Genomic DNA, 24,942 nt, shown 5'->3' with positions numbered 1-24,942 from the left:
TAACCTACTGGAAGCTTCTTCAAAGCTCAGCACAAACACTATCTCCTGTTCCAGGCCTTTCCTAACACTCCCACCCCTTTCCCTCTCTATCAAACTAAAAGAGCCTCCAGTACTCAGAAATCACAGCATTACCTCAGGAAGGACAAATATCATCATCTTACCTCGTCTTAAATACCGATTGGGCATCGACTCAAACCGAGACTTGTTAAAGACCTTAGCTCAAAAGTCTCCCACTGCATCTGGGATGTCCCCAGCTGTCCTGATCTCTACCTGGCCACCAGACTCAGATGGCTCTGGAGGAGAAACTGAGGCAGGGAATCCTGCCCAGCCAGTCCTCCCTTAAATCCACTTCACTTGCATGTCATGGTGTCCCCTCCCTGCTGTCATGGTGTTCTTTGAGAAGGAAGGACAAACAACACTCTACTTAGGCATATACATTGTTCTCCTCTGAGGGCAGGAATGGGTCTGTGTCCCCAGTGCCCTGCACAGTGCCTGGCACAAAGCGGGTACTTAATGAATGGTTATTGACTGCTTGAGCAGGAGGCAATAATAATGGTTCCCAGGGATTCCACAGAATGTTCCAAACTGGATGGAATGAAAAGGCACTCTCCGTGCCAACGGCTCTAACAGATGAGCTGCTTCTCCTAGTGTTGGGGAACTCACACCAACTCCCAAGAGAGCTCTGCTCATCCCAGAATTTCAGATCTCACTGTTAGGAAGCAGTTTCTTCTATCAAGCCAAGAATCTGCCTTCCAGTAACCTGACCTGTGGCATCTAGTTCTACCTTCATGGTCAAGTAAAACCGGCTCAATTCCTCTTTCCGGAGACAGTCCTTTCTATATCAAATCAGGGACTCTCTCCCCAGGAGAGATCATCAGTTCCTTTAAGAGATCAACTTTTTGGAATCATTTTTTTAGGGAGTAAGACAGCAGTGAATGTTCTCACTGAAGAACTGCAATCAAGGAAATCTCAATCCAAAAGAGGCTTTATTCAACACATTAATTCAGATTAATTCAACACATTAAGAGACTACTGTGTACAAAGCACCATCCCTGAGTCATATTATAGCTCACAGAACACGATATCATGAGTCAGAATGACAAAATAGATAAATGGGCAGTTGGGCTTGGAATCAGATGGATGTAGGGCTCAGGTTCTAGCTGTGTGATATAGGGCAAATCATGTGATCTCTGTGTTGCGGGTGAACTGGAGGCAATCTGCATTTGGTGGAATTTCTGCACTGGGAGTTCTAGATACTAATTATACCACAAGCTGGCATGCAGAAGTAAGTAAAATAAAAAGAACCTTCAAGGCTTTAAGTACTGAGGTGGATGCAGTTGAAATTGAAAACTGGACTTCCAGTCAGAAGAACCAAGTTCAGATCCTGTCTCAGATGCTGTAAACTGAGGGAGTTGCATTTGAGGGTGTCTCAGGCCATTGTCTACCTCTGAGTCTATGATCCCAGATTTACAGAGCATTTCCTTTTAGAAGTACTATCAGAGTTATGTGTACAAGTTCTGCTACTGAATTGCCCAAAGTCAAACAGCTACTGAGTACCAAAGCAGGATATGAATTCGAAGTATCTGATTCTCAGAATTTGGAGTCTTTTTCACTTCTACACTTAGCAAACAATGCCTGGAACACAGTAGGAGCTTAATAAATGCTCATCCATCAACAAGAGGTTATTTGTCATCCTATTTAAAAGAACAAAAATCTGCTGGCTGAATTTAGCCTAAAGTATAATGAGAACAGGACTGGAAAATGTGTATGTTTTCTTTACTAGCTTCTATGCAAACCAGCATTTCTTCTGCCCATTATCAATACTTCAACTTCTCTAGTTTACTTTAAGTTTTTGAGAACAGTAGTTCAAGTTCTTGGTTAACACATAACAAAGACTTTAGAGATCACTTCGTTCAATCATATCATTTTACAAAGGAAGAAACTGAGGGAAAGAAAAAGATTTGTCCATAGACATGAAATCAGTGAGGGTTGGAGCTGAGATCCCAACTGAGGTCTTCTGACTCCAAATCTTGTGATGTTTCTATGACAACAATTTGCCTCAATAATTAATCTACAAATATTTATTAATGCCTACTATACATTAGTCATTGTGCTGGACATTTTGGATACAAAGTCAAAAACCCTACTCTTGAAAAACTCACATTCTATTTGAGGAAACTGCAGAAATACAAAGTAATTATTAATTACCAATAACCAAAAATCAAGGGGCTAAATCTCAGGGAAATGCCTCTCCTCCCCCAGTCAAAGCCAGTCATAGAAAACTTTATGTCAAGGTTTAAACCTTCTAACATTCATTCAAAATTTCAGAAATTAGTCACCTACTCTGTAACTGACTCATCAGTAATTTCTGCTGTTCCTCAGAATCACAGAATCTCAGAGGCAATCTCAAGCTATCTATACTTTGAAGAGAGTTTCCTTCACACAACACCTGCCTTTGAATAAATACCTCCACGAAGAGGAACTCACTCACTGCCTCTGGACTCAGACCTTCCCAATTCTGAATAGCTCTAATTGTTAGGTTTCCCTTATAGGAAATCTAACTCTAAGTCCTCCTCATAACACTTCTACACAGAAGTCAGTTTGGCCCCTTAGGGACAAGAAGATCAAGTCCTTTTCACAAGTAGTCCCTTCAAATATCAGAAAACAGCTACCCAGTCTCTGTTCTTTGTAGAAGCAGTCTATACATAAAAAATTACAGGGGAGTAAAGAACAGGAGAGCTAAAGTTGTTCTAATTACTGATAAAACCTACCTAGGGTTAATCTATTGAATTGATTATCAGAAACTCTTTATAGCATTGACCATGTTCTTTTCAGGGAAGCAGCTGTGGTACAGAGGAAACCTGATTTCCAGGTTAGTGTTCTTTGACTAGCTTTATGACCTTAAGTAAATCATTTTCTATCCATTCTTTAAAGAAAAGATTTTTATTATGAATTTGACAAACATTTTTTAAAAGGATATTTCCTTATTTTAAAGAAAAGTAGAAAAAGGGACATCTATGCTTTTTAAACATAATAGGTTACTTCCATATAATATAATGTAAATAAGTTTATATTGTATTAAATGTCTAATTACATATTATAATACTATATAAATTTAATATACACATATATTAAATTTAACATCCCAGTTCTAACCCTGCCTGTCTGTGCTATACGTCCTTCTATTCTCTTCTGTGCATTTTACATGTTTTGTTGAGGTGCTTTTCTTTATTTAAGGCATCCCATCATTACCCCTCTCTCTAGTTCCTCCATCACTTTCTCCCCTTCTTCTTTGTGGGAAATGATAGCCAAGCACAAATCTACACATCTGCTATTTATCAATATTTAGGTCTCCTTCTGTGCCACTAACCATCACCTTCTTCTTATGAGACTTCTAACTCATTCTAAGCCCAATTTGGATGCTATTTCCTTCAGGAGTTTTTTCTGATTCCTAGATTCCCTAGCTGCCAAGGACCTAGTTTTCTAACTCTCTAAAACGATTATTGTATAATTCTGTATATTACCAATTACTTGTAATTGGGGTAACTTCTCTCCTTACAAGACTGGGAATACTATCAAGGCAGGAATGTCTCTTTATCTAAATTTGGCATCTCCTGTAATATCTGCCTCCTCAAATCTGGTCTCAGACACATACTAGCTCTGTAACCCTGAACGAGTCACTTTATCCTGTTTGTCTCAGTTCCAAATCTGTAACATGAGCTAGAGAAGGAAGTAACAAATCATTCCAATATCTCTGTTGAGAAAACCCCAAATAAGATCATGAAGAGTTGGATACAACTGAAAAATGAGTGAACAATAGCACCTAATGCCTGGAACAGTGCTCTGTAAATAGTAGGTACTTAATACTTAACTGCTGAATTTCCAACCATCTCCTAGCTGATGACAATGGACACATCAGATTTGATCCAACAAGCATTTATGAAAGAGCGATAGGCTTTGGTGTCCGAGAAGTGGAGTTTAAGCGCCACCAGCTCTTCCACAGTAGCGGGGATGTCGCTGCCATATTGTTGCTTCAGGATCTTGCTTGTCTGCTTTATGTACCACACTTTGCTCCTCCAAAAGCCAACTGGGTAGATGAGCTAACCCAGGGTAGTGTCATCCATTTGCAAGATGCTGTCCAAAGTCAGGCCTCTTTCCCTAAGCCACCCCATGGCAGCTGCTGTGACTTCTGACACCATGTGTGTGAGTATAGGTAAGTTTACATCACACTGCAGGGTCTCAGTTTCCCAATCTACAAAATGACTCTCAAATTCTAGCTCTAAACATGAGGTTTTAGTAAAAACCTATACTGTGAGCCAGAGTGCACTGCATTCTGCCCCATGGATTCAGAAACAAAAATGAGAGGGACATTCTGCTATCATAGGAGTAGAAGGTAGTTGGTAGAAGGAGTTTCTGCACTAGGAATTCTAGATACTGAATGCCACAGGCTGGCATTCAGAAATAAATAAATAAAATAAAAAGAGTCTTCAAGGCTTTAAGTACTGAGGTAGATGCAGCAGATTGAAAACTGGACTTCCAGTTTCTGAAATACCATCTCCTAAAACTTTTGCATAATCTTTTTTGTGGAAGAGTTTGGAAAATAGGTTGTTAGAGCTGAAGCATCAAGCAGAATCAATCCAAATAACAGCTGTATTGAAGCATCTCATTCTGTACCTAAATTCTTTGTTTTAAGACACACACACACATATACAAATTGAGATCTTTTGAGGGGAAGCGATGAAAAGGCCCTGATGTGGACTGTGTCCCTTTGGGGGGAAAAGGGTGCTCCCGACTTTGATATCCTGGGAGGGGCACACTCTTCCCCAACAACTCCCAGATAAGTAGTCTCATTCAATTTTGAATTTAATGAATTGAAAATCAGTCTCTCAGCTTCATCCAGAGATTGGCCCCTGGCTTGGGGGCCAAAGATCAAAGAAGCCCCAGACTTCAGAAGGCTAATAAAAGGCGACTCTGAAACCCTAATCTTTGCTAAATGTTCTTCTGGACTTAACTCACTGATGAAGACATTTTCTTCTCAATGTAAACCCATCTTTGCAAAACTATCCTAACAGGATTCTTTGTCCACTAAGAAAGCTGTCTTCTTAGCAAGCTACTTTCTAAGTGTAAATAAACCCATTCTTTGCCACAAACCTTGTGCCTGTATTTATTGGGGTTTGTGAATTCTTTCACAAAACCTGCGCAACCAGCCAAGGGGATAGGGGATCCCATTGCTGTTAGGGGATCTTTTATCCTCAATTCTATTACTCATCATATACACATATATTGTATATGTGATATATACATATATACCACACACACACATATATACATATACATCTTCTTAGCAAGTTCTTAGAAATCTGCCGCCCTCAAGAGACCATGGAATCCAAACTACTGAGACTCCTGATAAGGAAAAAACATCTGCATAACAAAGGCTACCCCCAGAGTAGATGAGCTACCATGGGAGGTAGGGCTTGTAGGGAATAGGAGAGCACATCTAAATGAAATAAAAATTAGAACAAATGTAGAAAGACAACCTAAAGCTAGGAAAAGAGATAGGTCACACTGTTGCTTATGGGAGCTCCTTGTGTCTAAAATCAGAGAGATGAGCCCTGATGACAGAAGGTGACAGCCCCTTTCTGGGGTCTGTGTTCTAGAAATTAAGTAGGTCCTGGGGGTAGCCCTGGCCTGGTTGAAGCAGTAGCAGATTGAGGGAACTCAAAGGAGTCTGCAGAATATTTGCTTGAAGGGAGCCTTAATAACAATCTCCAAAGACAGGATACATATTCTTGAAGAATTCAAACCATTAGTTTCTGATATCTACTGAATGTAACAAAGGAGACTGAGATCCCACACTATGACCAACTGGGGGAAAGTGAGGCACTGGGAAAGGAAAGAGTGGCAGAGCCAGGGCTAGCTAGACATTAGGACTCTGTCCAATCAATCAAATGACATTTACAAAGTATCTATTATGTAGATACAAAGAGAGAGATGGGGGACTTTGGGTATGGAATGTTGCAACTGTTATCAGACATGGTTGATGTAAAATGGTTAGGTTTTTAAAAAACTTATTTAGTATTTTATTTTTACTTAGTTACGTGTAAAAACAATTTTTTAATATTTGGTGTTTTTTTTTTAAACTGATTTCCAAATTCTCTTGCTTCCTCCTTCTCTACCTTCTACATTGAGATGGCAAGCAATTCAACATAGGCTATACATATGTAATCATGCAAAACATGTTATAAAAGAAAACATAGACCCTTCCCCCCAAAATAAACCCCTCAAGAAAAAGGAAAAAAAACTTTAAAGTGTGCTTCAGCTTCAATTTGTATTCAGACACTATCAGTTTTTACTCTAGGGATGGACAGCATTTTTCATTTTAAATCCTTCAGAATTGCCTTGGATCCTTGCATTGCTGAGGACAGCTAAGTCATTCACAGTTGATCATGTTACAACACTGCTATTACTTTGTACATGGTACATCTCATTTCGCATCAGCTCATGGAAATCTTTCTAGGTTTTCCTGAGAGAACTGTGCTCATCATTTCTTATAGCACAATAGTATTCCATCATAATCACATAACAATTTATTCAACCACAGAATGGTGAGTTTTTTTGGACTGTTTTCCTGCCTGTTTTGTAATTCTGGTAATGAAATAGCTCTAGCTGGATAAATTGGCGGAGGAAATATTCAGAAATAAATGTGATGTAAAAAGACATTAAAAATAGGATTAAATTAATCCCCCAACATGTAAGCTTTGTTCCTTGAGAGATTTGTCCAACTCTGCCCCCATGATGACTCACCAAAGAAGGCCTTCCTCTATGTGGAGCCCACATAGAAACTCTGGACCAAAACATGCTGGAGGTCTGCACAAGGATACAGAACACAAGTCTACTGTCCTGAAGTAGGATGTGAGAAGCATGGCTCAGCCTGTCAGACCAGACCCTCCCTATCTGGAGTATCGTGTTTAGGTCCGGATCCATGTTTTTGGAAGGACACACAAAAGGATGGTGAATGAGCTGGAAATCAAGCCATGTGGGGACTTGGAGGAATGAGGGGGCGGGGAAGTGGGCTGCTTTCACTCTTGAAGATAAGATTTCAGTGGGTCATGACAGTGGTCTTCAAATATGTGAAGGGGATGACAAGGTAATGATCAATCAGCCAACATTTATTAAGTACCTACTAAATGCCAAGCACTTTGTTAAGTAGTGGACATTGGGAAGAGGGATTAAATTTAATCAGATTGGTGTGTGTGGGGGGGAGAAATAGAGAAGAAAGCAGTATCTTTGGATTCAGAGGATTTGGGTTCAAATTCTGTCTTGGATGCCTACGACTTATATGACCTTGGGTAAGACACGATGTCCCCAAGCCTCAGTTTCCTCTCTGTAAAATGGTATATATGTGGACTAGATGGCCTCAGTTGTGGACCAGCTCTATATTCTTTAAGTGAGAGGGAGACAAATTTCTCCCAACTGTGAGGAGAAGCTGAATGGTAGAAGGAACAGACAGAGTAGAGCCAGTGTTCAGGCCAGAAAAACCTGGTTCGACAGCCTCCCCTCTGCCATCCACTGGCTGTAACTCAGTTAATTAAAAATCTCTCTGTGCTTTGATCCCTGAGGGTTTAAACATAAGCATTCACCCCCTACTTCCCCTCTGCCCCATGAATTAGATTAAAAGGTAATTGAAGGGGCAGCTAGATGGCGCAGTGGATAGAGTACTAGCCCTGAATTCAGGAGGACCTGAGTTCAAATGTGGTCTCAGTCACTTAACACTTCCTGGCTGTGTGACCCTGGGAAAGTCACTTAACCCAATTGCCTCAGGGGAAAAAAAGGTAATTGGAAAATATTTTAAAAAATAAATAAAATACAATCCAACACAGATAAGATTAACATGGCTTTCTAAGCCAACATGCAGTCCCTTAGGTACAGTTAAGGTGGCCCCTGTTTCTACTTTTGACGGTTCCCCAAGATCATTAAACTGTAAAGCGGGAGCCGACTTCACTGCACACAAGTTTGTTTCCCAGGAGAGCTCCTTCTCTACCAATGAGAGCCCAAGTCCAACCCCTATTCTCCTTATCCTGGGAGGAGGAATTCCTAACCATGACTGTTCCAGCACCGAACAGGCAGCCACGAGGCAGAGAAGCTGCTCCTTCCGTGCAGACCTTTTGACAAAAGGCGGTCTCCACTCTTTCCTGCTGATGCTGGCAGGGAGATTTCTGCCTGTCTGCTAGAGTCCCCTCTGAGGGGGACTGGCTGGGACCTGCCTGTAACCCCCTGGGTGGATGGTCCCACGACTCTTGCCCACTTTCACTGCCCCTCAGGTGCCCGCCCCCGCTTTCCGCCTTACCTTCTTCAGAGAGATTGTTCTCTTTGGCCTCCTTGTCCATCTGACAGCACCATCCTTCTAACCTTTCTGTCTCTGCCTGAAGTAGCTTCAGGAACCAGTAGCCATCCCTCCGGCAGGCCCCGGGCGGGGAAGGCTCCAGGGGAGAGCTGGAGGACGTCTCCAGCCAGGGGTCGGGCGGGGGGAGCGAGGAAGGCTCGAGGGCCGGGTCAGTGTTATCTCCATAGGAGAGGTTGCGCTTGATCTGGGAGGCCTTGGCGGAGGGCCGGGGGCTGGCGTCGATGTTGATGGAGTTGTGGTGCGGCGGGCAGTCGGACAGGCTCCTCTCGGAGGACTTGCAGCTGGAGTCGTTGGCCTCCTGTGTGTCTGAGTCAGTGTCCCGCTTGGAGGACATGCTGTGAGGTGCGCCGCTGTACCTGGGAGGGGACGGCGGCCCATCAGAGCAGGCCCCCGCCGGGCCGCGCGGCCCGTGTGTCACCACACCCAGCACACACATCGGGGAGACAAAGGATGCACCACTCCATCATGCCCGCAGCTGGGCCCCGAAGCCCCTCCGCCCAGGCCCCCCGCCGCATTCTCTGCGTAGCCCCTGCCTGCCCTGTGCGCGCGCACACACACACACAGACACACAGTTATAAGGTTGCCTGCGTACTGCGATAGGCCATTACACCAGAACGACGGCGCCTCTGCCCTAAGCTCTCGCAACGTCTGCTTTCGCCTTACAGAGCAGAGGCTCAATTCTGGCAGCACACGGTCACGGGGAAGCTTTCATGGGATCACGGGGAAGCTTTCATGGGACCACCGAGCGCCCGCTGCCTGCCCCTGCCCCAAAGCCCAGTCTAGTTATCATCAATGTGGGAAGGAGAGACATGGGTTAGAGCCAATGGTAAGTGCAGCTTAAGGGTGGAGGAGGAAGAGGAGGGAGGTAGGGAGGAAGAAACAAGGTGGGAAAGAGGGCAAGGTTAAAGGGGGAGGAGGGCGAAGAGGAGGAAGAAATTCAGAGGAAGCAGAAGGGGACAAAGATAAAAAGGAGGGAGAGCGAGAGAGGAAGCAGAATGAGAAAGGAGAGGAGGAAAGGGGGGGAGGGAGGGGAAGAAGCCGCCGCCGCCTCTCTCTGACTTACCGCCACTCGTCCTCTACCTGTACCCCGATGGACTGGAATTTGGTAGCGGGAGGTGGCTCTTCCTTTGGCACTGGCTGAATGCAGTCAACCTTATTGAACGACAACAAAAAAAAATACACAAACAGAAACAAAAAAAAAAAATAAAACAAAAACACAAGAACTTGCGGCTGGAATTCACATTAGTAGAACACAAAAAAAGGTCCGTGCAGACGGACAGACAGACTAACGGAGAGACAGGCATGCAAACGTTGCACGCTGGCGTACAGGCTGAGCAGGGAAGCCGGGCACCGCTCATACCACACGGGCGGGGGGAGGGTGGCAAAGGGAGTGTTACTGGCTGTCCCTACTCTGAAGAGGGAGGCATCAGATCGATGGCTTTGGGTCCGCTGTCCTCGGGGAGTTGGAAACCGTTCCTTCTAGTCCTCTCCTTTATACACATCAGAGAGAAGAAGAAAAAGACACGTACACACGCACGCACGCACACACACACAGAGCCACAGTGGTTATGTCTGGGCCGTGGAAGCCGCCGGACGGGCTGGGCCGAGACTTCCCGGGGAAGCTCCGGCCCCGGCAGCCAGGACTCCCGCAGGGAGGACCGAGGAGCCAGCCGGACGGTCCAGCGTGGAATGAATACGAATCAACCCAGAAGAGTTCTCACAGGCCCAACTGAGCAAGAATTCCTTGAATATCTCTGGGGAGAATCAGGAGTGAAAAATGGCAGGTAAAAACAAGTTACTTTCCATTGGAAAACTCCAAGGACACCTGCCCTGTATCTGCTAGGACCCCAGGATGGGGGGGGGGTATGGGAGAAACCATATCTCTGAGGAACAAGCAGGGGACTCTTTTTATTTTCCCCCGGGGCAAAAATGTGAAACTCATGCTGAAAGGCATCAGGCAACAGGTCTTCCATCTGCTCAGGGCGAGCGAATGTCCTGAAGGCTACAAACCAAGCTTGGGCCAAGGGTTTTAGGAGGAGGGAGAGTCAGCCCCAGAGCAGTGATGAGACTCCAGTCACTGGGATCTTCTCTATCAGTTTCCTGTTGGAGCTTGTCTCCAACTAAGGTAATGAGCCCTTGACTCAGCCTTCAGGTTAGGGAAGGAGACAGGAACTCATTCTCCCACCTCAAAAGATCTAGGATAAAGCTTTCAAAACTGTCCTTCGCCAGAGACTAAACTAAGGAACTTTAGACCTGGAAGGGGCTTTAAGAGATGGCCCAAGCATTTGGAATCTCTTGTTACTGCTCTGTTATTTTCAGTGGTGCCTAAGTCTGTGTGAGATCCCCTTGGGGTGTTCTTGGCCAAGATATTAGCCCTTTGCTGTTTCCTTCTCCAGCTCATTTTACAAAAGAGGAATTGAGGAAAACAGCATTTAAGTGACTTGTGGCAGCTAGCAAGTATCTGAACTCAGGTCTCCCCAACTTCAGGCCTGGCTCTTTGTGCCATGTAGCTGTCCCCCCAAATTTTACAGAAGAAGAAAGGGAAAATGGCTTGTGCTCAAAGTCTTGTAGATGACTGACTCCAAAACCAGTGCTTTGTACCCCCTCTCACCCTGCTTCAAGGCCCCCCACACAGGGTACTTCTAGGCTACGCCCTTTAAGGTCACTGGACCTTCGAGGGGCCCCCTGAGGTAGGAAAGAAAGGAGGGAGGTAAGTGCTCCAGGAGAATGTGGAAACAGACAAGGCGTATCTGCCATCAATGAAGTCCAGCAGGATCTAGGCCCAAGGAGGAGGTGACATGTCTGTGAATGAGACATGTCCTAAGAATTTAGTTTCCTTTGCCCCAGGTCAATACTTGGGAATTCTTCCAATTCTCATAGGAGAACTTCTAGATTCCATTTATCTAATTATAAAATCTCAGTGCTGGAAGGGGGCTCTTCTAGAGAACTTGTACCTGACAGAGTGAACCCTGCCACATCTCTGCCAAGGAGCCACGGCCCCCGGAATCGGCCTGCTTCACTTCTGGGAAGTTCCTGTGTTAGGAAGTGGAGCGCAGACCTATCTCCTTGCACTGGTTCTACTGACCTCAGGGACCAAGCAGAGAGACTAATCTCCCTTCCCACATGGCAGCCTTTCAAACACGTCATTCTTTCATACTCCCAGCTGGAGCTTCCTCATGGGACACACCCTCCTAATCACAGCTGGTCCTGTCCCAGCCCAAGGAGACAGGACCCTCCCCCCATCCCCACCTGTTTCAGGCTTTCACCAACTCTCGTCTGCACACTTCCAACATCTTGAGGCTCAGGTCACATCCTTTCCCATTCTCAAATTCTTTCATATCAATCCAAGTAAGATCTTAGAATCCAAGAATGGATGGAAGATCCTTAGAGGTCATCTAGTCTTAAGTCAGAGACAAGAAGGGCCGTGACCTAGGTCATACAGCCATACAGCTAGTGAGTGGTGGTACTATGTCAAGAACCCAAATTTCAAAAGGGCTGAAAAATACTAATAACATCTATCACACTATGGTAGGAAACTGGAAACCGGCGTTCTCATTCTATCCTTAACTAATTATGTGCATGAAGTAATTCCCTTTCTCTCTGGGCCTCAGTTTTCCCATGTGTAAAAATGAGAGAATGATCTCTCAAATCTCTTTTGACTTTTGAAAATTAATGGTTTCCCATTTTAATTAATAATAATTATGCATGAAATTGCTCATTTTCAAAGGTTCACCCTTTAACTGGCTTTATTTAATAAAGAGAGGCAAACATTCTGGGCCCCAAACTCAAGGAGGCAGGAAAGAAAGGGTGTGAGAGGAGCAGTATATCTGAAAAACAGCTGTCTTTATGAGACAGATCTAGTCCTCCAATGGCTGAAGCCTTGATAAATAAGACATGTTGAATGTCATCTCTAAGGTCTGCCTTTTTTAACGTGTCAGTACTTTAGGGCCTGTATTACTCCTAAATGAAAAGATGGGATCCTCAGAGGTCTTCTAAGTCCAACCTCTTTTCCAGAACCAGAAAAAAAAGCCATCCTAACTGATAGCTGTTTGAATTCCATTTGAATACTTCCAATGACAGGGCACTCTCTACCTTAATCTATTATTAGGACTGGAATATATAAATAAATATAATAAATATAAATTAGGACTGGAATTAAAGCTGGAATCTGCATCCCCCTAAGTCTCTGCATTTGGGGAAGAATATTCAAGGATTTGTTGGAGATGAGCACAGACTGATTACCTGCAGAGAGCATAGCAAGGGCCACATTGGGGCCAGAGCCCTCTCTAGCCATGTTCTCTGCTTCCAGGGTGGACTTGTAGCCTGAGGCATTAGTCACTGAATAACTGCAGAATGGTCTCATCACAGTAACTGGCTATCCAGCTTCTTCCCCTTTGGTCTTTGGCCACGTTTTTACTTTGGTGACCTTTTCCACACAATCTAGTCCCATTCTAAATGTTGGTTTCAAATCAATTCTGTTGAATTATGAGTCAAAGCAAAGTTTTATCCTATCAGTTGCCAAAGGACGGAATGGTACAAAGCTCTTGAGAGTCTGAGGCTTGGACCTCAGGAGGAACATGCCCCAAAGATGCTGTCCGTTCTCCCAACAGTTCAAGGCTGATCCCCCACCCCAGACTTGGGGCAGCAGGGTCAGTGGTTGTGGCTCGCTGATTGGAGCAGAATCCCTGCTCTCCACCCATCTCCCATCCCTTAATCCCATTCCCTTTTCCCCTGCCCCTCAGGGAAAGGAGCTTCTGGTGCAGACAGTGAGAAAGAACACAGCAAGCAGCTTTATCCCCTTCCAGTCTGGGGTAGGCACTCCCCAAATCTCTATTCTGAGGGGACTGAAGAGCTACCTTCTTGTGCCCCCCATCCCCACCCCCACCCCAGCTTCAGACTGTCCTTGTGCCTGGTGCAAGAAGCAACCTACCTGTTCTCCAAGCACTGGGAAATGCTCTTCATGAGTGACCCCTATATCTTGGGGTGTCTGGCCCTGGGGGCTGGGTACTGTGGCCTACATGCTTCTGCTGCTTTGTCCAGCTACTATACCAGCCTTCTCGACTTTAAGGGACACCTTGGATCAGAAAACCTGTTAGGTGGCAACCTGCCTCGAGGAGACAGGCCAGCAAGGAAAAAGATTGTATGGACGGACAGTGGACGAGCAAACGTACAGGACATGGTGGGATGAGTGTAACTACATTCACCAGGAACCCCATCGGGAGGGAGGAAAAAAAGGCACAGCACTTCACGTCCATGCCGTGAGCAGGGCACGACGGAGTGAAATTTGGTTTGGAATCAGGAGCCGAACTCTGGACTGCATTTTGGCCGGACCCTCAAGGAGAGCCGGGGAAAACCGGCCTCCAGTAATGGTGAGGCCGGTTCCTCAAGATGGGTGAGTGGGGTCAGCCTCCGATGTAATTACACCCACGTGCACAGAGTGGAGTCTGACATACAACCAAAGGGACCCATACTTGTATTCCTATAGATGAAAGTTTCCTTTTGGGGGCGGTCTCGGCTTTGGGCTCCTCACTGGTCAACGTTCCTTTGTCGTTCTTCAGAGCTGCATTTTTCTGGGGTAACTCTGGTGCCTCCCGGGCCTGAGCTCCTCCTCCACTGCCCTGCGTCACGCTGGGGGGCCGGGTGCTGTCTAAGCTGTCAGAGGAATTGCTCAGCCCAGACTGGCTGTTGACCTCGCTCTTGTGGTCCTGGCTGTCAAGGTAGGTGTCCTGGGCCGACTCGGTGCTGCTCTGAACGGTGACCGAGATGAACGGCTTCGAGGTGGTCCGGGGAGGGACAGGAGGCGGTGTCTTCTTATACGCCACTAGGCATGATGAACCTGCAGCCACGGGAAGGGAGATAGAGAGGGAGGGAGGAGCAAGGACAAAGTCAGAGAGAGGAGACGCAGTCAGCGTCTGAGAGGGACCCTGAGTCCTTGGGCTAGGTCTCCTAAGGTCCCGGGGCCTGGCTGAGGGTCATCAGTATCCCTAGCTTTGGAATATCTAGTATATGCAAACTGCCCCATCCTAAGCAGTTACTGACTTAAGAAAAAGATAAAACTAAAACACTCTGTGATTATAAGGGTCAAACTTGTCCACGGGTTAAGGGAAGAAAAAATGCAAAGTACATCTCTTCCCCTTTTCATTGGCACAGGGGGCATGCCTGAAGCGTGCTGCAATGTGCTCTCAGGTGTGGGTAATGTTGCTTTTGCTGAACTGGTTTTCTCCCCTTTTATCTTTGTTATAAGGGATACTATACAAAGTGCAGGATAGGGAGAGGGAATGCTCTATTTGGAAATGAATGCAATGTAAAAACAAAAGATAAACATTTTTTAAAGCCTAATCTCAAGAGGTATATAAAAATTTTTAAATAAAAAAAAGACTTTTGCAAAAATAGCCTATAATCTAATTTACAGATGGTTTGTCTGTCCTTCTCACCACAGAATTGTAGTTTTAGAGCTGGGAGAGTGTTCTCTTCTATTTCATAGATGAGGAAATTGAAACCCAGCACAATTAAGCCCCCAAAGTGTTTCTCTCTCTCTCTCTCTCTCTCTCTCTCTCTCTCTCTCTCACACACACACACACACACACACAGCCACACCCAAGGATCCTCTGGCTCCAATTCCATAGGACATCTATTATCTCTATGCCAAACAGCTTTTCTATGATCAGCTCTCAATCTGGGGACTTCAGGGATGAATATTAACTCACTAATGTGGAACAGTAATTCTAGGCCTGAAAAAAATCCTCTGTGGGACTGGGACCACAATGTCCCATCTCTTCTTCTATGGGTATTAGAGACAACTCAGATTTAGCGGTAAAAAGGAATTCTGAGATTTACACATGCATAACATATATTGGATTATTGTCTAGGAGAGGAGGGAAGGGAGGGAAAATTTTTGGAACACAAGATTTTGCAAGGGTGAATGCTGAAAACTATCTTTGCATGTATTTTGAAAATAAAATTGTTATTTTTTAAAAAGGGACTTCTGAGGTCATACAGTCCAATCCTATTATTTTAAAAATGAAGAAATTAGGATCCAGAGTTGTTAAGTAACTTGTCTAACCCAAGATATCTAGACAGTAAATAAGAGAGCCTAACCCAGGTCTCCTGACTTTAATGGATAAGGTTTTATTTTTAAGCATTAAAAAGAGTTTCTCCTGATTATCCCTGGACAATACAACCAAGACTACTGACAAATGCTTGCCTTTAAGACCCAGTTTTTTCCAAGGGTCTGGCCAGAGACCACTAATAATTCAAACCCCAGTCCTGGAGACCTGGGAATTGCTATTGGCATAGGGAGCCAATGCAAGGCTGCTCTTGATCCTGAATGTCTGGCTGATACTTCCCTATCTCTGTATCACTCATTATCCTGTCTATAGCACATTCAGGTTCCCAAAGCACTTTTTTTTTTTTTAACAACCATATGAAGTAATTCCAATAAATCTGTGTTCTCTCAATGGAGTCAGTCCTTCCTTTGGATGAGCTATAGTGATTCTCTCATCTTATTCATTAATAGGCATTTTACAGCACTTACTATGTGTTGGGCATTGTGCTAATTAAGCACGTTAGAAATTATCTTGTTTGAGCCTTACAATAACCTTCAAAGGTAGATGCTGTTATTTTCATTTTACACATGAGAAAGTCAAACCAAACAGAAGTTAAGGGACATGCCTAGAGTCACAAAGCTAGTCATGCTACTTCCTTCCCCCTATGTACCTCTCCAGGTAACAAGTGCAAATGTTAGCATTCCCCTGTTATAAGGCCTGCAACTAGTAAATAAATATCAATCAGAACAGGAACTTCAAAGTCAGCCTTTTCTACTTTATTCTTTCTACTCCAACACAGGCTCTCATTTAACCAACCTGTTTCTTATTAAGAAACATTAATTTATTTTGTTGAGAGCTGAAGATAGAAAAATTAAAATGAGACAATTCCTGCCCTCAAGGAGCTTACATTCTACTGAGAGGGAGGGAGTGGGGGAGTCTTGAGGGTGACAAAGACCCGAATCACTCCCAAGATGAAGCCTTTTTTGGCTGACTCTAAAACCAAGGCCCAGACTACCTTGAGTCCTTACTCAATTTCATGGCTGGTGAAACAAGTCTTTAAAAGCAGGTTACGAGTCCCCTGAGTTTCATGTATTGCCAATTTTTTTCCTTATAGTAACTGCCGAGTCAGCAAAACAACCTGCTATTAAGGCCTGAACACATACATCTGCATGAATTAAACAGTGTCAGTTTAAAGGAACCTCTTAGCCCAGCTCTCTCATTTTACATCTGAGGAAACTGAGGTTCAGAGACAGGACGAGATTTGTCCCAGGTCTCAGAGTTGGGATCAAAGTGAGGTCGGGTTGGAATCAATCTCCTGCCTCCCACCCCAAGCTTGCCATGGAGCCATGCACCATGGTCCTACACGGGAGGCAGGGAGGGACGTGCTCTGCATTCTACAGATGAGAAAAAGAGATCCTCACAGGGAGGGGAACTTGTCTGTGGCTGACCTGTAGCCTACTGGAAATGTTAAATCTGGAAACTAGGAGCACAGAACTTAATAGCATGAAGAGACCTTAGAAATCATTTAATCACAGCCTCCTGTTTTCACTAAAGAGGACAGAGAAAAAGTTTTTCTAAAATCTCACTTAAGCTAGTATCCTAACCACAGCCCTATAATGACTAGAACCTGGTCTTTTTAACCCAAAGGTCAGGACTCATTCCATCATTCTGGGCTGCTCATGACAAAGGCATCTCCAAACATGTTACCCAACTCCAGCCAAGATCCCAGCTGATTCTAGTAGACAAGAGCCCTCCCCCCTTTCCCCTTGCACACCAGCTGCTTTAGACTCCCAACAAGGACCAGAATTGTTCATGAGCTCAGGTTCCTAGAATGAGCGCCAAACTGTATCTTTGGATGCTGGAGTTTTCTTATTTTTCACAAACAGTGCTCTGAATTTTGACTGAGGGGTTAAGCATAGTAACCCTTCAGTCTATTTAAAAATACTCATACACATAATGCAAGAGCCCCTTTGACTGTCCTGATGCTTTCTGTAGAAAATGCAGGGAAATGAACAATTGGGAGACCAAAAGGAGCATCACTTCTTTCTACCTTTTTTTTTTAAAAGGAAAAAAAAATATCTACTTTTTCACATTGTTATTGGATATGCCTGACCACCTCCTTCCTTTTTTTTTCTGTAGAGTACCAGGGAAGATGTCTGGCATGGTAAAAGAGGTCTGGATTTGTGCCATTGGGGTAATTTAACAAGCATTTATTGAAAATCTGCAGCTGAATTCGAACTACTAGGGTACAAAGGGGGGGAAAAGCCCTCAAGAAGCTTATATTCTATTGGGAGGAAAGCACATATACAAAGAAAATGAAAAGTAATTTTTTTGGTAGAGTACTAGAAGTGTGAGGATCAGAAAATTGGAGGTATAGGAGGTAGCATCTGAACTATGCTTTTTATTTTTATTTCTTGAAGACTGGAAATCTTTCCTATCTCAATTAGATTGAAAACACAAGTACTTTTACTAGTCATGGGCCTAATCCCATTACTGACTGTCATAACAGCTTTGACTTATTTTATTCTGATTTAGGCCAGTTGGACCACTAAAGGCTGTCACTCTTGTGGGCTCATGATGTTGATGCATGAGATTTAGCCCACTGTAGCTCAGAACTCGTGAGTGCAAGAGATCCACCAGCTTCAGATTGCTCCTCAGCTAAGATGACAGCCTGTCACACTCTGTAAGTGCCTTTCCTGAGCCCCATGCAGAAGGAAGTAATAGAATCTATGAGGTAGATACAACAGAGAACATTCTAGGCAAGGGGACAGCCCAAAAAACACATGAAGGTAATAGATGGATGATCAATTTGGAATACAGCACACTGGTTTAGTTAGAAGATAGAGTGCCTTTGGAACTTCTCGATCTTACTGCAACTTTTTGTCTTAGGACTCATCATCGAGTCTTCATCTTCACTTTGAACCTCCAATCTTTCATCATCCCTTCCTTTAATTCTTTACTAATTAAAAATTGAGGGGATGATCATCAATTGGGGAATGGCTGAACAAATGGTATATGATTGTGATGGAATATTATTGTATTATAAGTGACAGGCAGGATACTCTCAGAAAACTGGAAAGACTTACATGAAATGATGCAAACTGAAAAGAGCAGAATTAGAAGAACAATGTATACAATAACAGCAATTCTGTAGGATAATCAACTGTGAATGACTTAGCTATTCTCAGTAATACTCCAAAAGGATTCTGAAGGGACTTGTAATGAAAAAGGTTACCTACCTCCAGAGGAAGAACTGATAGTCTGAATGCAGTTGAAGCAAACTTGTTTACTTAAAATTTTTTTTCTTTTTTTTTGGGGGGGAGGATGTCCTGTGTTTTCTCTAACAATAGGCTAATATGGAAATAGGTTTTGCATGATTGCACATGTACAACCTGTGTAAAATTGCTTGCCTTTTTCATAACAGGGATGGGGAGGAGGAGAAAATTTGGAACTCAAAATTAAAAAAAATTATATATAAAATTTTTTACATGTAATTTGAAAAAATAAAGTATAAAATAAAATTTAAAATATGTAGTTCACACCTCTGGAGTAGTCAGGAAGGAATTTTGGAAGACACATAAGCTAAAAAGATAATGAAAGGAAAGCCCAGTGCTTGTCTCAGTGAGCTCATGCCAAAATAAAAATGAACCAATTTATGGGATGGAAAGACCTATTAGATCCTGAATTTGAAGATTTGGGCTGGAAGGGATTCCAGAGGTCTCTAAACCATAAAGGAACTAGAATACCTTCAATGACACAGTTTATAAATTGCTACCCAGCCTCTGCTTGAAGATCTTCAGTGGTATGACATCTACTACTCTCCCCTGAAGTGCAGTCCATTCCACTTGAAGACAATTTTAGTGGTTAGTAAATCTTTCCTTAAATTGTGCATATTTCTTTATATTTATGTCCCTGTTAATTTAAATCTCTGTATTAGTTCTAGTTTTGGCTTTTGAGTCCAAGTTGGGATAAATTCTCTTCTCAATGTGACACAACATTTAATATATGTGTGTGTGTGTGTGTGTGTGTGTGCGCGCGCGCATATGTATGTGTATATATATAGGGGGACAAGTAACTTGCTTAGATTTATACAGGGAGAAGATATGAGATTGGATTTGAACTTGGACTTCCTGACTCCAGTGCTCTATCCACTGTCACCTAGCCACCACCCCTCTCCCCTTCAAATGTTTAAATTATCACATCCTAAAGTCTTTTCTTTTCCAGGTTAAATAACTTTAGCTATTTTCCTGGATCATTTAAATCATATATAGTATAGTCTCTAATCTCCCCATCTGGTGCCCCACTCCAGACTCAATGTTTTCCCCAAGATGGAATGAATGCCTTGAACTAAATCTAACACTTAAAAAGATGCAAATCTCCATATACATCTCTTCAAACAGGGCTGGGCACACAGAAGATGCTCAAATGAGATGATGGTCGTCATCAAGTATTTTGTAAATTTTAAGAAACTATATAGAAATACAAGTCCTAGGATCATGAGCAGAACTTTCAATTAAAACTAAAATCCTTTACAAATGAAGAGAACAAACATTCAGAGAGGTTTAGGTTACATAAGAGATGTGCCTAATGTTGCCCTGGAAGAAGTGCCATAACACGATTTGAATCTAGGACCTGTGTCATTAAAATCATGGCTTTTTCATGCTTCTTTAACTATTCCACTCATGCTTATCTGTGTTCATGTACTACTGCCCTTCTCCCATCTCAAGCTGTATCCTCTTTTTTTATGGAAAATCTAAGGTCTTCCTATAGGGAAGGTGCTTAAAAGACTGAATTAAAATGATTTTTTAAAAGTATTATAGTCTCCTCTGAAGGTAGAGCAATTTCTAAAACTTCCTATCAGAGCTGCCCCAAGCAGAAATGGGTTGCCTGACTTATGGATAGAGTGAATAATACTACTATCACTGGGTAGCTTCAGGGGAAAACTGGATGACCATATGTCAGGAACTGGAATTCTGGTTCAGGGATGGTTGGAGAAGATGCCCTGGCTCTGAGAATCTTACTCTGATGCCGAGCAGGTAGAATCCATCTGCTGAGTCAAAACAGGCTGAATCTTTCAGTCTGGCTGCTGGGGGTCCAGAGGTGAGGACTCAGTATCAGAGCTGACCTGAAGCACATGGGAGATTCTATATACCTGGGTATCAGAGTCAGCTCCAGCTTAGAGGTCATGCTAGGTTCCAGCTCAACTATCATAAAGGGCACTCTGGGCACTGCCAGCTGAGGGAAAGTGAGACTGTTGTTAAAGTTGTTACAGGTGTGATAACAAGAAAGTAGAATCTTATCTTTGAAGCCTTCCTTTCTCTCTTCCACCAACAACCCTAATACTATACCTGTGGAATCACAGGATCAGATGTACTGATTTTTTTCTTCAAATACATTGAACAGGGCTCCTAGACACTCATGTGAGTGTGTCTCCTCCAGAATGAAGAGAAGGCTAATAAAAAAAAAAAAACCCTATATTGACACTCTCCAAGAAACATTCTTCTGGATCTTTTCAAAGGAGAAAAATGTCTTTTTCAGACTGGATTCTAATTTTGCAAATCATAAGAGTCATTTGAAAGTGACTGTAACTAAAGGAGGCAGTGACAAAAAGTATCCTGATTCCAGTTGGGGTTCCCAAACGGAAAGGTGATAATGAAGTCATTAGATGGAATTTTTCTCATCTCCTAATGTGGCTTTGAAGAAAGGTCCCCTTAAAAGGCCTTTAAATGTGTTGTGAATTGAATAGTTCTGTTAGAATGGACCCCAATCCACCACTGGCAAAATCTGAGTTAGAAAAGACTTCAGGAGTCATTGAGTTTAACTTCAACCCAAAGCATGAATCTCTCCTAAAAATTAGTATCATCTCATTTAAAGCTAGAAGGATTTTTATAGCTCTGGTCCCCACATTTCCTTTTAGCCAGGTAAGAGGACCTAGTAGATACAGAATGCTAGATCTGAAGTCCGCAACACTTGCATTCAAATCTCAGCTCTATTACTTAGTAGCTTTGTGATTGAGTAAAATCACTTAAGTTCTGAGCTGTGGTTTATCTGTAAAATGGGGATGATGCTGCCTGTGGTAACCCACCTGAAAAAGAGCTGTCATTATGTAAAACGTTTTGTAAACCCTAATATTACAAAGGAGCTTCAATTTATTTATTTATTTAGCCTTTAATTTGACATGTTATTTTTCCTTCAATTGCTTAAATTTTTAAAAAATATGTCTTTAAAAAAATCTTGAATTTCACATTTTCCAACCCCTCACAGAGAAGGCAAGTAATTTGATATAGCTTACACATATGCAGTCAAACAAAACATTTCCAGTTAGTCATCTCCTTACCTGACTGAAATAAAATTTTACATTGACACAAAAATTTTCATGCTACTATCTCTATTTTTATGGATTATGGATTTTTATGGTCTTATGGATTTAAAAAATGCATTCTTGTCAATAGTACAGCTTATTGGGCATAATTTTGATCTTAAATAATTACCTCTAGTAATAATCTTTTATCTTTAATAATAATCATTAATCTTAAATTCTGATCCTTCTAGTGCTAAAACATTAAATATTAACTGTTATTACTAGGGCTCTGAAAACCAAACCAGAAAACCAAAGGAAGAAATGAAGCAATTTGCCCAAGATCACACAGCATATTAAGTTGCAGGGCCAAGGGTTTGGAGCTTTGTTCTTCCTGACAGTGTATCAAGAATTCTTTTATATGTGAGGTATCCCCACTTTGTGGACACTCCATATATAACAATGCCCTGCTTTTCTCCCATGGTATCACTTTGTATCATAGGTTTTAAATTTGCTTCTGGGTATAACTTCCTTCCTCTCTGGGCAGGTGTAAGCCCCAAAGGAAATGCTGTTTTTACATTTGCAAGTCTCTTGAATGCACAATAAAGTATTCTACTGCTGCTAACAAGGTTTGAATGGTCAAAGATGATTTGGGGGTGGGAGGAAGTGGGGGAAATGATGCAGAAATCTGTTTGCTGAAAAAGTCATTGCTTTGAGCCTAGAATGTGGGATGGGGGAAGGAGAGGGCCCCCTGATATCCCAAATCTTATAGTTGGGGAGAACTGGCCAGAAAAGAGGGGACTTGTGAAGATCAGTGTAAAGTCAGGTATGAGGTGTCCTAGCCACATTACTGGCTGAGGAGGGGATGATTTGCTTCTCAAGAGCCCCCAGATCAGTTCTTAATGATGGGTGATTCTGAATATGCCCAGTTCCCCATCTGTCTCTTCCTTGCTCAGTGATCTCTAAACTCCCTTAAAGTTAAAAGACTTGCCCTGAAAGTGCTCTAGGGTTATACTAGCCAAGGTAGTTATGGTGATCAAGATGGTTCTTGAGGCACTTTTGGAAAAGGGGGACATACTTAGTTGCAGCTCAATGTTTTCATCTGTAAAAAAGGGATGGTAACTCATTTAACAAACCCTATAAAACAATTAAAAGATGGATTTACATTTGATTAATTTTGAGTCCTCTTCTTCCTTCCCCCCCCAGAGACCTTGCCTAAGATTACATAGCTAATACTAATGGCAGAGCATGGATTGAAGTTCAGATTTCCCAAGTGTAAATCAAAGGCTCTCTTAAAACTGGGTTTGTTCACAGCAAGAAAACTTTTGGCTTGTAGGATTTTGAAGCTCAAAGGGATCCCAGATTCCCATTTCTTTAGAAAGGGAAAAATTAAAGCTCCCTCAGTCAGGTTAAAAAATAACTTGTTCAAAGTCACACAGGTAATAAAGCAAGCAACCATGCTAGAACTTGACCTGGGGTCTCTTAATTCCAGGTACAGAACAGCTTTTCTGACCAGGGCTGGGGAAGGCACATACCAGAAGTGGAGTCCTGGCCTGAGGCTCACCCTGCTATCTGGGGTTGGTCAAGGACATTCCGACCTGAAGCTGATGACAACAACTTCTTTATCCATTATACACTCCATTACTGAGACCAGAAATGGCTCAATTTCTTAGGGCAACACCCACTACACCAGCACTCTGACCTACATTCTTTCTGCAGCCTTCTAGTTGCTAAGTAAGGGCTCCTGATCCCTAGTTTCTACCCTACAGGTATTCCTGTCACCTAATCCCTGATCATTCGGATGAGGGTGATAACCCCTTTAAGATTCCTAGTCAGATCTCCAACTTCCTTTGGGACTAATCTTTGATTTACAAGATCTGCTCAAAACCACCCTTTGGTATTCCAAAGGGAAAGATCCTATCAGAGCCAGTTAGGGCTTGTACCCAGACCCCACTGATCTAAGCTGGCTTGGATTTTCAGCCCCCATTATCTGCTCAGGTTTCCCCAAAACTGTTTCTTCCTTATCTGAAAAGCCCGCCAAGCCACTGCCTTAGGCTCCTTGAAGCAAATAAAAGAGCCAAGGTGAAATCATCCTTTGGTGGAGAGTTGAAAGATGCCAGCATCACAGACTCTCTGTCCCCCTGCTTATGGTGTATTTCTTCCTCTATCTAGTACCTTTTACTAACCAGACTTTAACCTTGCTTCCAAACCCTGCAATAAACCTCTTTTTATCAATCTAGGTTTTCAGGCCTGTAAATTCATTTACAGGGGATTCTCGCCGCCACTAGACCTCATGTAACTGTGTATCCTTGGGCCGAATCCAAAGGGATTGCAGGGGAGCTCCATGTGACTCCCTGTACCCCAATCCTGCCACTAGATCTCAATTAATCCTAATTTTATTGAGGTATAAACCTCATCAATATCTGTGGGGACAGGGGTCCTAGTGTCACTGAATGAATCCCTACTGGGTGAAGCACTTTCTAATGCTGAGCTTAGCACCTTAAATATTAACCCAGAAGTAAAGATTTTTAGATCTTTTTTTTTTTTTTTTTTGGGGGGGGGGGAAGTGTTGAGAGCAGTATCAGACGTTTATTTTATGGGTGGCAAAGTTGAAGAGAAGTTGATTTAAGATTCTGCTTCATCCACTAGACATGAGAAAGATCCCATTATCTTGGTAATTAACCCTTTGAAGGGCTGAAATGAACTGAAGACTCCCTGCATTCATGTGCTAAGATGGTTTCCCACTCTCATCATCTGGTTTGACATGAACCGTTTTTCTCTCAATGGGTCTCTCAAAATATGTGTGGATTTGAGGAACTCAAAACACAAATATTTCTCAATCCTGATGGGCGTATCTTGTCAATGTGGAAGCAGGAAAGAGAGGAGTTTAAGTTGTGTAAAGACTAAGAGCTGGCCCACAACATGTCAGACCAATTTAACCAATGTTTATTAAACACTTGCTTCATGCAGTCATGCTGTGGGGATTGGGGAAGAGGAGTGATGGAAAAATGGAAAAAGCCCCTGCCTGATGAAACTCCTGGTCTTATTGTGGGGATAAGGCAATTCTACTGGATGTAGATTAGAGCCTGGTAAGCACCTAAGAGGTCCAAAGAGCATCTGCATGGAGAATCAGAGACTTGATAGAGGGATGTCAACATCTGAGATGGGCCTTCAGTGTGAAGATAGGAGGCAGA

The 24,942-nt window shown here is 43.0% G+C and overlaps 1 protein-coding gene across 12 annotated transcripts in view; it reads right to left on the bottom strand.

Annotated features, from left to right (window-relative positions):
• DLGAP4 (DLG associated protein 4) overlaps positions 1-24,942 on the bottom strand; it is a 93,287-nt gene that overhangs the window by 8,325 nt on the left and 60,020 nt on the right. For 9 of the 12 annotated variants that reach the window (XM_074292562.1, XM_074292561.1, XM_074292568.1 and 6 more), the window contains 3 exons: positions 13,876-14,240; positions 9,468-9,556; positions 8,348-8,760 (listed from right to left, as the gene is read on the bottom strand). In XM_074292562.1, coding sequence (XP_074148663.1) covers positions 8,348-8,760; positions 9,468-9,556; positions 13,876-14,240 — 867 coding nt within the window. Of the gene's footprint in view, positions 1-8,347; positions 8,761-9,467; positions 9,557-9,814; positions 9,895-13,334; positions 13,849-13,875; positions 14,241-24,942 lie in introns of those variants that run through there. The other 3 variants (XM_074292573.1, XM_074292571.1, XM_074292572.1) reach the window with 3 other exon arrangements.

This window comes from Sminthopsis crassicaudata, chromosome 2 (genome assembly GCF_048593235.1).
Source record: "Sminthopsis crassicaudata isolate SCR6 chromosome 2, ASM4859323v1, whole genome shotgun sequence".
Lineage (NCBI taxonomy): Eukaryota > Metazoa > Chordata > Mammalia > Dasyuromorphia > Dasyuridae > Sminthopsis > Sminthopsis crassicaudata.
The sequence above is the reverse complement of the archived record's forward strand: the minus strand, read 5'-3'. Positions and strand labels throughout refer to the sequence as shown.